The sequence below is a fragment of the Talpa europaea genome, assembly GCF_964194135.1.
Source record: "Talpa europaea genome assembly, chromosome: 10".
Taxonomy (NCBI): domain Eukaryota; kingdom Metazoa; phylum Chordata; class Mammalia; order Eulipotyphla; family Talpidae; genus Talpa; species Talpa europaea.
In genome coordinates this window covers 94,432,748-94,448,075 of record NC_140077.1, presented here as the reverse complement: position 1 = coordinate 94,448,075, position 15,328 = coordinate 94,432,748, and the positions used below count along the sequence as shown (strand labels likewise).

The 15,328-nt window shown below is 52.4% G+C and overlaps 1 protein-coding gene across 1 annotated transcript in view; it reads left to right on the top strand.

Moving 5' to 3' along the window:
• Nucleotides 1-15,328, top strand: part of PEBP4 (phosphatidylethanolamine binding protein 4) — a gene marked incomplete at both ends in the record, with an annotated part of 186,445 nt that overhangs the window by 158,739 nt on the left and 12,378 nt on the right. The window contains 2 exons of the mRNA XM_084245565.1: nucleotides 10,660-10,705; nucleotides 12,798-12,911. Of these exons, the coding sequence (XP_084101691.1) occupies nucleotides 10,660-10,705; nucleotides 12,798-12,911 (160 nt within the window). The remainder of the gene's footprint in view (nucleotides 1-10,659; nucleotides 10,706-12,797; nucleotides 12,912-15,328) is intronic.

The following is a 15,328-nucleotide window of genomic DNA, read 5'->3' as shown; positions in this document are numbered from 1 at the left end:
TGCCTGTCTTCTTCCTCCCTACCCTCCCTCCCTCCTTTCTACCTTTCTTCCCTTCCTCCTTCTTTTCCTCATTCCTTTTCACTAGGCAGCCATAGGCCTGGGTCCTTTGGTGGGGAAAAAGAGAGAAGACCCAAAAGTATGGATTTTTGCTTTCACTTTCCACTAGAGCCAAGCACAGAAGCCTGAAATAGGGTCAGGCAGGGCAACAAAGGCAAGGACAGAGCCCAGGAGTCCAACTCCCACCATGCCATCAGCTTCCCCTAGGATCCCATCCCCCCAGCCTTTGTGGTCTGGGTTCATGGGCCCAAGCCTATCTCGTAGATGGCTTACATAGATGGGGTTGGAGGCAGAATGGCCTATTCTATGGAAGACATCTTCACTCGGAGGCAGCTGTCCATTTCCTAACTGGTGATGGAAAGTAGGATGGGACATGTAGGGGGCTGAGGGACACCTCTCAGGCAGAAATAGAGGAGATGGAAGGGCTAGAGGGTGGCACCAGGAAGACTACTGAGCCAGGCACTCTGAGAAGCCACCACAGCTGTTGGTGACAGTTGTCCCTACTCCAGATCACGAAGGTCCCCAGGCAGCTCTCATAGTCACCCCAAATGTTCTAGACTACCAGTGCCTACTGACCATTCACAAGCCCTGGGGGACACGCTCCAGGCCAGGTAGCTGTGGGTGCAGGGGCTGTAGGCCCTCTCTGTCAGCTGGCATTGGGAGGTCAGGGCCCTCCTCCCAGCTCGTTGGTCCTCCCCAATCCCTCCTCTCCTCCCTCCCAGGTTGCAGCCGCCCAGCCAGAAAGACTGGATGCTGGAGCTGGAGATGGAGGGATAAGAGCCAGGCCTGAGGAGCAGATCTGCAGCTCCCTACCTTCCGGTTAGGTTGCAGTTTCCCAAGCCCTGTAGTTGTTTGGGGGATTAACTGCACCCCTTTCCTAATTGTTCTGCTGCTGCCTGGGAAAGGGAGCATGCTGACATGCAGCCTCCTTCCACAGCAGTGGAAGAATAGGGTCAGGGACACCCCACTGCCGGCTGACTCTCTCCCACCTTCCAGCACCCCACCGGCACTCAGACTCTTGGTGGGTGAGTTCTTCCTGGGTCCTGGACTCCTGCCAGGGGCCTGGAGATGTCCACACCCAGCTCCTCCCAGTCATGGGAGCTTCAGCCATGACCCCTTCCCAAATGTTCCCTCACCCTAGTTCTTCCCCGTCATGTCCAGCCCCTGACATGTTCAGCCCCATCATGTTGAGCCCCCATTGAAGGGCTGCCCTGGAGAGAGAGCATGTGAGATTGTCAAGATCATGTGTGAAAATATGTGTGAACAGGTGTGTGAACAAGTGTGTGAAAGAGTATTGTGGGGCGTGTGTGCATGGATGTAAGTGTGAGTCTGTGTGAACATGTATGTGAGAAGCCTTGTGAGTGTGTGTGAATATGTATGAGAATGTGTATGAGTCAGGTGTGAGCGAGAGTATGTGAGCATGTGTGTGAATGTGGGCATGCGTGTGAGTTAGTGTGTTGTGTGTGGATGACTGTGGACGTGTGTATACAAGGGTACGTCAGGGTGTTTGTCTGAACATGTCTGTGTGAACATGCGTGTAAGTGAATGTGAGGGCTGTGAGCGTGCATAGACCGAAGTGTGTGAAGACAAGTGACTCATGTTCTCCCCTCTGACTCTCACTCCCAGCCCCCTCAGACGGAGTGGAGAGTGACCTGCAGACCCCTCACCTTCCTGCTCCCCGGGACCCAGCTTCTCCCAGCCCAGCCCCTCCTCTCCCTCTCCGCTCCCGCCACTCCCGTTCCTTCCCACCAGTTTTGGAAAAGTCTTGCCACTGTTTTGCTTCCCTTCTCCCATTACCAAGCAGCTTCTGGCCAAGTTTCCACCTGGCAGCAGAGCCAGGGCATCCTCCTTGCTCCCTCCCCCAGGACCCTCCCCGCCCCACCAGACCCCTCCTCCCAGCCCCTCTCGGCCTCTGTGTCCCTCTAAGTCATTCTGTCTGTGAGTATGTGTCTCTGTGGGGCTGGGGAAGACAAAAGAGTGAGGAGCGAGGGAAGGAAGGAGGCCGGCTCAGATGGTGTCATTAAGAGATATTAATGCCCCTCATCAAGGCATATTACTAAACATTATGCGCCATGCGCTCCAAGCACCCTGGGTGAGTGCAGACCCAGCAGGAAGGGCCCCGTGTTCACAGCTGAGTAACCTCGGAGCCCATGGTGCAGCCATTAGCCTCAAGAGGTTGACCCTGCCAGGAGGGTTCTTGGACCTGTCACAGCCAAAGAGCTTGCAGGATGGGCTCTAAGGGTGGCAGACGAAGGAGTGTTCCCATCCCCACCACTCGCCTCAGCTTCCACCCCCTTACCCATTCACCTGCCACCTCACCCTCACCCCCATCCACTCCAGGACAACCACCACACCCTGCTCCTTCCTCCACTGAGTCCCTGCAAGAGTAACCACAATGACCCCTACACTTGGACAGCATCGCAGGACTCCAGAATATTCCATTTCCTCATTTCATCTTCACAACAACTGTATGAGGAAATCAGGGCAGGTATCATTATCATTGCCACTTTATAGGTACGGAAACTGAGACGCGGAGAAATTAAGTGTCTTGCTCAAAGTCATGTAGCTAATTGGTAATGACATTGGACTGAAGCCCAGCTTGCCCTTTAGAATGGCTGTGTTAACAGTGCAGTCTCTGATGCAGTGGGGCTACTTTCAACTGGCTGGCGCTATTTCCCTAGTTCCTGAAGTTGCCAAAAATCAGACCATGCAGCACAACTCCTTCAGCAGGACAGAGGGTCTCTCTGTGCCCTCCGCGTGGGTGCCCAGGAGGGAGTGTCTTGAGGCTCACTTCTCCTTAATGGAAAATTTCCGGGAGGGTCTGGTCCAGTGGGAGCTAACTCATGTAAAAATCCTGGCAGAATGCCTACCATGTTGGCAATGCCTCCTCGCAAGACATGGCTCTGCCTCCTTTCCGTAGTGACCACTACATAAACTTACATTACTGGCCCCTATGAAGGTTTGAGCAGGCAGAATGGCCTGTTCTTGCTATTTGTTTATAGCATGGTAGTCTGATGCTGTGGCAGGATACAAAATTGGTTATTTTCTGTGACAACCATAGTGGTGTTTAAAATTACATAAGGTATTCTCCATGTGTGTTTAAGAAGATAAGAACTAGCTTTTTAGTAAGATCACTATCCAAAACAGTTAAGATAAAAAGAGTTGGGGAGCTAAAAATACAAGACTCAAGAGATCAGGGAAATATGTTTACGAAAAACACCCAATTCCCTACATGATTCCAGACAAGTGAGGCATTCCAGTGACCTGTTGCTGAGACAAACGCTTCAGCTTCTGTTCCATGCACCTAGCACTGGCACTCTTCAGTCGAAACTGACATCGATGCACAGTAATTATATCTAGCTAGCAACTCTTGATACTTGCTCTCAACCTACTTGAGCATTTCTTGTCTATTTCTAAGTGGAACAGTTTTTATAAACCCATCATTGTGTCCTTTACTCCTCTTTACCTTCCCACCTTTCCTGCAACCCTACATCTCTGGAGCTACATCCAGAGAACGGGCAACCTGCCACAGACAGGGTTGAAGAGGGTTGGGCACCATCTCCTTGGTCCACACCAACCTCTGAACTTCACAGATGCAAATGAACTCGGCAGGTTTCCCCAAGTAGGAGGGTAGAGGGGCATTCCAGCAAAGCCCGCCTCAGAGGGGACCAGGGGCTGAAGCTGCATCTGTGTGGCAAGAAGTTTTGGGACCCAAACGCAAAGAAAGAGCCCAAGATACACTCTGGGAAGTTTTCTCCATGTGGGTTAGCCCAGGGAATTCTTTTTTTTTTTTCCCAGATTTTATTTTTTTCCACAATAAACATGTAGTACGTTAATGATCTGAAATGAAAAGTTACAGTAAAAGGGAGATACTTGATTTGGGCATCCCAGACTCACCTGCTCAGAGGGAGGCCCTAGCAGCAGCGTTCACTCCATCCTCCTCTGACCAGCCACGTGGGCAGTCTTGGTCTCAAAGTCCGGCCCCATTCTTGACCAGAGAGGTAACTCTTCCATGCCTCTGATAAGCCTCCTGGGACAGCATTTGGAAAACAAAATGTCTTGCCTAGGACCTGTGGATGCAATGTTCAGGCTACTGGTGGCTTTGATTCTCAGAAATCAGAAGCATGGCCTGCCATTGCCTAATCCCAGCCTACATTTCCAGCCTCACCTTGCGCTGCTTCTAGACCCGCTTGCCCTCTTCATATCTTGTTGACATATTTATACATTGCTTAAGCAGTTTCCTCACTTTAAGCTGCCCTTCCTCTCCCTTTTGTTGTCCACTGGGAAACTGAAAAACTACACTTCCTTCAAGGCCCCCCAAAAGGTACGGCTCCTCTCAACAACTTTCCCACACATCCCACCCCCCAAGCAGTAACATCTTCCTCTGTGCCCTGCAGCATATCCTATATACCTCAACTATTCAGGCCTGCAGTAGATTTCTTTATGATATATCTGCCCCACTAGACTACAAGCTCCTTGTTATATAAAATGTGTCATATTCCGTTCCTGTATCCAACACAAGCCTTTTAATTCATGGATTCATTTAGGTATTCATCTCCCCAGCCATCATTCCTTAGGGCCAACTCTATACTAGATACTATCAGAGAGAGAGAGAGAGAGAGGAGAGACAGAGACAGAGACAGAGAGAGACAGAGAGAGACAAAGACAGGGAGACGGAGACAGAGACAGAGAGGTGCAAGACAGCATGACTGATTTAAGAACCCCATGCTCTTCCACGTGGCCTAGAACAAAGGACCTGGACAGCCTGTACTTTTCAAGCCATGAACAACCTTGACCTTGGCTTTGGGAAATCTTGCCCCTTAACCCAGTGTCTTAGAGAGTGACAAAGCCCTTGAAGAAACTCCTCCCATACTGGGTAAATACTCCGAGAAGCAAATCATTCCTCCTCAGCCACACCTCCACCCTATCCCATTTTGACCTCTGGAGACCCAAAGAAGTAATTGACTCAAGCTCTGAAGCCAAAGCAAAAATAAAAACCCGCAGGTCCTGTTGCCAGGCCATGCCAAGATACCATAATCTACTGGGCATCTGTTGGCATACACACCATGCAGCCCCCACTGCCATGAAGGTGCCAGGAAGAGGCCTATCAGGTCTTTGATGTTGACATTTCTGGAGGGAAGTAGGTGCACAAAATAATTAGCCATCTTACACCATGGAGTCTAGAAGCACTTGGCTCCCAGGAGGGCTCAGGACTGTGCTTCCTTCCCACCACATCCAAGAGCTCCATTCCACCTGCCTTAGTGGCCAGCCCTCCTTTCCCTAGCCCCAGGGCAAAAGAGCAGACCATGGCATTAATTGACCACACAACCTTTCCCTTGGAGCAGGCACCACTCTCTGGAGCTGGGCCCTCTCCAGCCTGGTGTTAATGGCCTGGCAGCCCCAAAGATCTCAGAGCCTGGGAGCTGTCAGTGCCTTCCACTTACTTCCCCCTTGTTAATTGCAGAATACACAGATTGCTGGGTAGCACTTTCCGATCTTGTGCCTTTTCCTCCATCCTTTGCCACTTGGCAGCTTGCAGGCAGCTGTGCAGAACAGCAGGGAGCTTTCCCATTTGGTGCCAGTGTCAGAAAGCCTGGAACTCTGTTTCTATTTTCCCTTTATTCTCCCAAGTGCTCTGTTTTGTTCAGTTCTCCCTCTGCTCTCCCTTATCTCCAGGACTTCTTTTTGTATCTCACCTTTCAAATTCAGGACTCTTCTGATGACAACCCTCCCCCACCCCACCCAGATCAAAAAGTGAAACTTCCCACTCTGGCTGGGATTTGCAGCCGGGCAGGAGTGATTGAATCCTTCTGCCCAGATGGGAAGAGGTGGGTGAAGAGATTAAATCATCTCCCTCGCACTCGAGGAAATGTGCTGCTGACCCTGTGCTCTCAGGGTCGGCGAGCCCAGTACCTGGGGCTTTCACGAGTGCCCAGGTGGGCGGGCAGTTGCCTGTAAGTAATTGAACTGGAATGAGAACATTCCAATGAAGTAGAATAAGGACCAGGCTGAGCTAGGCCCCTTCCCTGTCCTCCATACCTCACAAACCAAATCTGGCCACCACGTCTCAAAAGAGGAGCCCCAAGGGGATCCCCAGACTGCCAGGAATGTCTCTGTACCCTCAATTCTCAGAAAATGCAGCTCTCTGCCTTTCCTCATGGCAACAGTAAACAAAGGAGAGAGGTGACATTCATTCAGTTGGCTCATGCCTTTGTGATTCTCCAGAAGCTTAATACATCAGGGACTGACTGTCAGGGAATTCTAGGACCTGACCCAGCTGGTAGAAGGCAGTGTTGTCTAGGCCTAGACAGCAGGCCTAGTCTAGTAGTCACATGGGAAGAGGCCTGGACAGAGAGCCAGGAGTACAGACATCTAGCCCCTGGCATTGAGACCAGCTCCAGATGACACCTTGGACAAAGCCTTCACTCACCATCTCTCCATACATTCTATGGACTGGTTTTCCCAAAGCAGAGCCTGAGACAAGAATTCTACGGCAAAGTAGCTTATTTGCAAGGAGATACAGGGAGCACCAGTCAGGGCATGGGGAAGTAAGTGAGGAAAAGGAAGCCACCCAATCAAGGCTCGTGAGCAAACAAGTTCCACTGTGCGGACTGGGAGTTGGTGTTGAACTCTGCTGCTCGTCAGTGCTCCAAAGGGTCAGGAGCCGAGCACCTATGCGCCAGTTCCCATTAGCTGTTGGTCAAGAGCTATTGCAGTGGCTATTAACAGCCCATCACGTCTGCCCATTGCACAGGTGCTGAAGTGACCTCTCAAGGCTAAGGTGGCCCTGGGGCCAGGAAAAGCAGGTTGGATATGGAGCTGCTGAGTTCCAAAGTGGCAAGGGCCAGGGGGTGGGCCAGGACACAATGTCTCCTACCCCTGCTGTGTGCAAGTGTCTCAAGGGCTACAAAGGTGGGAGGATGCAGTCCCTGCCCTTGAGAAGCTGAAGACTCGCTGGGTTTTTTCCAGTCAAATGAGGAGACTCCTGTCATGGAGGGCTGCAGTGAGATCTGTTGCTTCATCAGTTTCCCAAAGAATAAGCACTAAAAACTCATTAGGATTATAAAATAATTGGGGGGAGGGCAGGGACTCCCAGCTTCCAACACTGTGCTCCTCTTGGCCTGAAACAGTGAGACAGTCACCAACAAATCCAACTTACAACAGCCTGCATCACCCTCGCCCAAAATGGGGTTGTACGACTCTCAGTCCAGCCCCAACTTTTCTTAAGTACCTCACATGCCAGAGAAGCAGTGGACTCTGAGGTAGGCAAGAGCTGGAAAGAAACCTCATCTTCAACAAAAGTAGAAATTCTTACCAAGTGTTCATAGAGTAAACTCTTCTTCCACAATTAGAACGTGTGCCTCTGCCTGTACCAGGCAGTCCTGCAATTCCCTGCGTGCACACATACATGGGCACATGTGCTGTGTGTGCAGCCACAGACACACACACACACACACACACACACACATAAACAGGAACCAACTTCTAAGAAAAAAAGGGAGACTATTCTTATATCCTGGGCATTTAAGGGACCCAGTGAGCCATTTGCCACCTCTTCTCCTCCCCTCGCAAACAGGGTGATGGGTATCAGACTACCCATTTCCAGAGAATGCAAAGAAAAGTTCCCTTCCCAAAGCCATACAGCCCCTGATACTTTCTTCGAAAGGTCCCGGATGTTCTCCCATGAGCACTGGCAAACACCTCAGGTGCCCCTTTCCTAATATCCTGAAACCCCATCCTGGCCTGTTTTGTCTCCTTGAGGATCAGTAATACAACCATTTCTAAGCTGTTTGTAATTTCTATTATAATTACTTCCTTTGTTTAACCTTAGCTTTGAGAGGTTTGAAAACGTCAGCCTGTCTTTGCCGTAGTAGGGGAACGGAGGTTTTATCTGAACCTGGGGCCCATCTTAAAGAGGAGAGGCACGCCTGGGGGCCAAGAGGAAGGGCAGGGATGGGGAAACAGGTGAAGGCAGCTCTAAGCCACCCCATCCTCCTTCAGGCTCTCCTTCCAGAGCTTTCCATGGCTCAGGTTGACAGATGTGGGGGTCTGTGCTCCTTAATCACCAGGCTCATTGCTCATCCTCAGGAATATCCTCAGTCCCATCTCCCTGGGGAGCACTCAAACAATGACTGTCCCTGCTCCCTTCTGGAAAGGCCCCGGAATCTCACCCACCCCCAGAGATTTCCAGCTTTCTAAGGTGATCTCAGCCTAAATGTCATACTCCAACCCAAGATGTCTGAGGCAAGCTCACGTTCTCATTTTGGGGAGTAGGTAGCTGTTTTATCGCAACCCCAGGCCTCCAGGTAATATCTGTGTGTTGTATTTTAATAATGGTCTTCCAAAAAGAAAACGCTTCCTAGAAGAGTGATGGGATTTTCATGATGGCCCAGGAAAAGCACAGGGCGGCACCGCAGATCAAAAATTTGAGACCTTCACTTTGGGATCACCAACTTTCTCACCCTTTGAATTTGGTTTCCTAAGGCCCCTCCCAGGTATTGATTTTATGGTAGCCTTCCCCCCTCCCCCACTCAAGATAGATTAGTGTAGGTTTATGGCCAAAGGGAGTTTAACAGTCCATCCTCCCTCAACCCAACTCCATTCCATGACCACACATTATGTTGAGCCCTGCCGCTGCCTTGCCCTTCCTCAGAGCCCTGCTTCCCTGCTCTTCCTGCCCTGAGGAGTCCAGAGGGGTCTGAAGAGTGTGAGACCACCAGTACTCACTCTCACAACTTCCCCAACAGTTGTCCTGACTGAGCTGGGGCAGCGGCTAGCCGTGAAGAAAGGGCCGCTAGCTTTACTCAGCAAACTGGAGGGTTTGCCTGTGTCTTGGCCAAGCTGGCCTCAATTGATGAGAAAAGTCTCCCCAGAGTGAAAGGGAGGGACAGGAGTGCCTCCTCCCCACCCTGATCAAGGCTACACATCAGACTTTCCACAAGGCTCTACACAAACCAACTCCCTGACCTTACGGCCCAGCCCCCACCCGCACCCCCTCCCTGAGCTCAGAAAGGCCTGTTTATCACTCTGGGTGGGACCTGAGTCTGTGGGGAATTGAAGAGAAACAGCCAGCTTAGGTTGCTATTGTTTTGTTTAAACAAACCACTGGCTGGGCTGACTTGGAAAGAAATGATGGGAGGCTGGGAGCACAGAGCAGGACAGGCTGGGCTGGGCTTCCCTGGCTCAACCCCCATCTCTCAATCTTGCTAGAGTGACCAGACAGCTATTTTGGGACAGTGGCTGCTAGGCCTGGGGCCTCACCTTCTCTCCTGGGAGAGCCCAGTATCCACTCCCCAACCCTTTCTCCTACATCTCAGCCCCTGGCCACAGCTGGGCACCATGCCAACCCCGGATAAGGAAGGGCCCAATACTGGGGCGAGTGTGTTCTGCTATGCCCATGGTGCTGAATGATGGCTGCCTGGATGCTCCAGAGCAGACAAGAGCAGGCTGAGGATGGGTGGAAGGTGTCAATGGACAGAGATCTCACCTGCGTGGGGTGAAGGCGACAGAGTGGGAAGGGGCCCCATGGTGGAAGGGCCCTTCCCTCCAGCCTGGCCCCTTCTCCCCTCCAAAGCTGACTCCGGTCACCAGGGCTGAACATGTGCAAATGGATGTTCTAGCAGAGGAGGCCCAAAGCGGGAAGAGGAGGTGGCAAGCAGCAGCCCCTAAGAGGGGAGATGGGGGAGTAGGGGGGTTGCGAGTAGAGAAGAGGGACCTTAGATTTGTAAAAAGTAACCATGTTAGGGATTGGGTCATCCAGCTGACCCAGAAATTCTCCGCAGAGAACTGAGATGAAAACCCAAGCTCCCCCCCACAATCCCCTCCTACACCCCGTGGCTCAAACTCTCCCCTACCTGTTCCCACCCCCCTGAGCAGCTCTGTGAGGGCGAAGAGCAGGGGCTGCACCAGGAAGGGCTTGGTGGAAAGGTGGCCAGGGCACAGTTAGGTGTTGGCAGAATCAATGAAGAGCCACGCTAATCACCATCATTAAGGCTATAAAACCCCACACCTAGGGGCCGCAGGGCTGCCTGGCATGGCCCGGGGCCCCGAGCTGTGGCACGGACCCAGGGGCCCGGCTCCAGTCCCTTTCATCTGAGCATCTCCCAGTCCTGCACAAACAATAATTAGCACCCGCCCCCAGGTTCACCTCATTATCCCACAGACACCCAGCAGAGGGGCCAAGGGAGGGAAGGAAGGAAGGGGGGCAACTGAGGAGGTCCCAGGGCCAAAGAATCTGCCCAGGATTTCGGGCCAAGTCCACCAAGACCCGTCTGGCCTCACACTGACCTTCCATGCCCTCCGATTGCTCTGGCAGCCGTGGCCTAATATTCCAGAGGCCCCGGCGAGAGAGCCTGGCGAGGACTGTCAGCCCTGCCTAGTTCTGAGCAGGACCCGCAGGCTGAGAGTTGCTTCCTGTGGCCAGTCTGGGGGTACAGCGGTGCGTGTGGGGCGCCCATTTGGAAGTGTCCTCCCAGGCGTCCCCCAGGCAGCCATTCATCCTCCCCTGCTCCATCTCACTCTCTCAGAGAAGAAGGACACAGCACACCCACAGCGTGATGGCTGCCGCGGGAGTAACCCGGGCCTCTTCCTGTCTCCTTTCAGGGCAGTGACTTGAAGAAAGGAAAGATTCTGGGCCAGGAGCTATCAGGTGAGTAAGACCCTCCCAGTGTCCTCCCCCGGCCAAGGCGCCGGGAGACCACAACACAACGTCACACTGATGTTTCGCAGTGCTGAAAGCGCTGAGCCAGGCTTGGTTTAATCTGTGAACTGCCTCTGAGGGCCGCTGCCATCAACAGCTCCATTTCAAAGGAATGAAACTGAGGTTCAGACCCACCCATATGCCATGTCACAGACCACTGAGGGATGGAGCCCGAATTAAAATGCAGAGGTCTGCTGGGACCCTTCTCTGAGTGGTATGATTGGAGGGGTCACCCCCTTCCCTGTGCCTATCTCTCCACTTCCCCCCCTCGCCCCCCCCCCCAGGATATGGATGCCTGTGACTGTATACAGAAGCCTCCATTTTCTCTGGTGTCGTCCTCTCCCTACCCCCAGCCTCACTCCCATCCACCCCTCCCCAAGTGGTGGCTCTGGTGGTGGACCAGGCTCTGGTTCTGTGAAACCAGGCACCTTGGGCACCAGATAGACCTGGATTCAAATCCTAACTCCTCCACTGATTGATCCAACCCGTCAGAGCTCCCATGTCCTCATTTAGAAAATGGCAGTGACACCCACCAAGCAGCAGTGAGGATGCCACCAGGGAGAGCCGGTAGCCACGGCCAGGCCCCATGAGGTGGCTCAGTATGTATCCCGTTCCCTTCCTCCTCGGGCCTCTCTTCTGGAAGATGCAACAGGAAACCTTCCCAGTGAAAGTGATTCCTAGTGAAAGGAGTTACTCTCCATCTCCCCTGAAGGTGCATTCCCCGTTGCACAGAACCAGTGCATTCCAATATCAGCCTTACCCACATAAAGTCATGGTCACCAGTCTCTGGCAGCATGGAACGTGCCCACTCTCAAGGGCACCTGGCCACCACATCCCCATCAGCCTGGCCAGTAGCTGGCTGGGGCACGTGTCTGCCCTCCTCACGCCACTCGCATGAGAGATGCCAACCTATGCTCACACGTGTTTCTCAGCACTGGAGGTACATACGCATCCTGACAGATGCCCTCCAAAAGAGCCTCAGCACTCTCATACGCAGGCTTCTCTGTCCCCTGCACCTGCCCCAGTGCAGATCCCCAGGTCACCCAAACTCACACAGCTCCCAACACACCCTGAACTGTCCTCATTATGAGCACACACACACAAACACACACACACACACACGTCTGCTCTGCAATGCAAAACTCAGGGAGAGATGAACAGTAAGGAATTCCCCTGGCTGTGGACATGCTGGAGGCACTGCAGCCTGAAGTGCACCCTAGGAAACCTTTCCAATAGTTCCAAAAGCAGGTGGTTCTTGTCTAATGATGAGGAGAAGAAGGCGGTCATGGCACACCATGGCTCCCTCCCAGCTCGTCCTCACTGAAAATCCCCTGTCCCCACCCACTCCCACTCCCAGGAAGTTTCTTGGCTCTTCCAAAAGGGAAGAGGTACAGGACTCTTGGAAGGAGGCCCAGTATGACCAGTAAAACTCCAGAGGGCCTGCATAAATTTGGAGGAGCAATCTTTCTCTTCCAGAAAGATCTGCCCCCTGCAGGGGAGCAAAAGGGAGGGAAATGGGACATCTCCGGAAGAGCCTGAGTGGGCTCCCAGTGCCCCAAGCGCCCAGATCCTACAGCTTCCATGATCAAACCTTTGAACAGAGTCCCACCCACCCCCATAACCACTTCCAGATCCTCCAGATCCAGCCAAAAAATTGGCTTCTTTGGGGATTGAGTTCACAAGGAAATATTGAAAAAATAAATAACAATTCCTGCCAAACACACTCACAGAGGAAGATGGGTTTCTCTTGAGGCAGGAAATCCATCAGGAGAGACTAACACAGTGAGAGGACACCACCAACGCCCACCGCCAGAAAGGCGGGAGACCTTCCGCCAGCCCACACCGCCTCCTCCCCCTCCACCAAAAAATGTGCTTCTTAAGTGAAGCCACCGAAGATGAGCTTCTGCCAAAGATAAACCCTAATGATTTCAATGAGTGAGCCCTGATCTGGGGCCCCAGGACCCTTTTCCTCCTGCCCTGAGCATCCAAGAGCATCTGGGTTCTGTGGGGTGTGAAACTCACACACTCTTCCTGCCCACAGCCTACCAGCCTCCCTCCCCACCCGAAGAAAGTGGCTTCCATCGCTACCAGTTCTTCGTCTATCTTCAGCCAGAAATGGCCATCTCTCTCCTTCCCAAAGAAAATAAAACTCGAGGTAAGACCTTCCAAAGCCAGAGTGAATTCCAGTGCGGAAGTGGATGCTGCTTGCCTTTGTGGGAAAGTGAGGACCCTGACACCGGCAATGCGCTTGGGAGGCAGGGGTCGAAGGGTGTGTTTCTGTAAACTGGCGTGATTGCCCTAAATGAGATGTTGGCAACAGATGTGGTGTTCCCCCCAGAAGTAGGTCCCACAGGCCAAGATGGCAGCTTTAGCTGGATGGGTGGGTATGCGGCAGGGTCCCAAAGAGAGTAACTGGAGCCAGGCAAGAAGCATCTGCCCCTCCCTGCAGCTTCGCATGGCATGTGCAGGCAGCTACCCCCCAGCACTTCTGCAGGTAATTGTACCCTATAATTGAGTCTCATCTGGGCAAAAAGGGCCCTGGAATGCCACCCTACCTGTCTGTCTTCATTGGTCACTAATTGACCTGTCTGCCACCTCAGCGGTGGGGCAAAGACTTCCCCAGCCATCTCTCCCCCACCCCTACCCTGCCACTAGCTTCTCTGGGGAGCTCTCCTGGCACTTGGGACAGGACCCACTCCCAGGAACTTCCTAATGTCTAGCCCAGCCTTGTTGGCTTAGGTCCTCCTATCGCCAGTGCTGGGAATCAGGATGAGCCACGGACACCTGACCCCTGCCAGGCTGCACAAGGCGCAGCTGACCCTGTCTGAGCCATGTCTCCTCCTCTGAGCCTTAGATTTCTCTCCAGGAAAAGGGGATATCAAGTAATTCCTGTGCACTCTATCACCTCCCCAAATTTCAGGAGGAGGATGGAACATGAAATGCACAAATGCCAATATAAGAATGCAAAGAGCAACATCCCCCAAACTGGCAAAAGGGCAAGTGGGAAAAGTGAGTGCTGTCAGCTTTTCCTCTCACCCAGTGACCCTGACCAACCTCTACCCACTGGGAAGCCAGGGAAGGTATTGTCATAGCCCTGCTGCCCGAGGCTCCAGAGGAGAGGAGCAGGGAGCCCAGAAAGGCACTGGTTGAGTGATCAAGCCCTTCACGTATGCTGAGCAGGCCCCACCAATCACAGAAAGTTCTGGGTTGCCCTACGAGCAAAACTGGTGCAACCTTTCCACTGGTACACCCTCCCCAGGTGCCCTTAGCTCTTTGCCAATCTGTAAATCAGTTTAAATGGCTTGGCCAAAGACGCACTTCCAAGTTTGAATACAAAGAGAAAAAGAAAAGAAAAATGTGTCTTGCCCAGGCGAAGATCAGTTTCTCCTGTTCCCTGGGTACCCTTCTTTCCCAAGACATCATGATGCCCCTCCCACTAGCCCAGGCGCAGCAATTTCTGGAGGCTGGGAATAAGCATCTTGGCCTAGGATGTCCCCACACTTGTAAGAGTCTAAAAAAGTAAGGCAGAGCTGGTAGGTGAGTCCACCTTTGACATCAGGGCCACGGCATGTGCCCTGAGTGGAAGTCAGTGCTTTCTAGGGGTGGCAGGTTGAAGGGGGGAAAAACGAACATTAGGCAATGCCAGGAGGAACAGTGAAAGGAGCAAAGGAGAAAGGAGCCACTTCCCATCCCTGCCATGGCCGGCGTCCTGAGTCTGATTCTGGCCCATCCTCCAGAAAGCCCCAGTGGCCTGTGGGCCCTTCCTATGATGGTAGCAGGCAAAGAAGCTGGAACCCCATCAGGCCTAAAACCCATTATTAGTGCTTCTGGATCTTTGCCAAACCCCACGATTTGTTAGGCACCCTCACTGCCTACCTTTCATCTATATGAAAATTTAGAAACTGGACTTGCATCTGGGTACAGTTCTCTTTGACTTTCAGACTGTTTTATTTGCTGCCAGTAATGGAGGTGGGAAAAGAATCCTCCCAGATGAAAGCTCTAGCTGTCCAGGCTGGTCCCACCAAGTGCTGCCTCCCTCATGCCTAGCGCTGTGCTAGGGGCTCTGCAGAGGACAAGATCCCAGGCACAGAGAATGTTCCCTGCCCTCAAGGGGCTTACAGTCTAGTTTGGAAACACTTAAATAACAATGTAGAGCAGCTTATAATTAAACACTTAATTGTGTGTTTCTGGCTTGACAACCGGAGATCACTTAGATTTAGGGATAGTCCTGTCCTTCCTAGGAGTGTCTTCCCTCCAGGACCACATGTTCTCTTCAGTCAAGAAGGGTGTGCAGGCCTCTTACTGCAGGGTGAGGACATCTTGATTTCCAGTCTCTACCTAGTAGATTTTGGGGCAAATCAATTAACCTCTTTGGCTTAGTTTCCTCATCTAGAAATGAGGGACTGGGTGTAGATGATCTACAAATCTATTTGACCCTAAGGCTATTTGGAGGAGGAGGGGGCATTCTCAGCCCCAAGAAGGGAGGAGATTTGAAGCCTTGAGTAAAGGAGAGGGAGCTCTGGCCTGGGAAAACCCACAGCCAAGAAGATTTATATATATACTTTTATATAT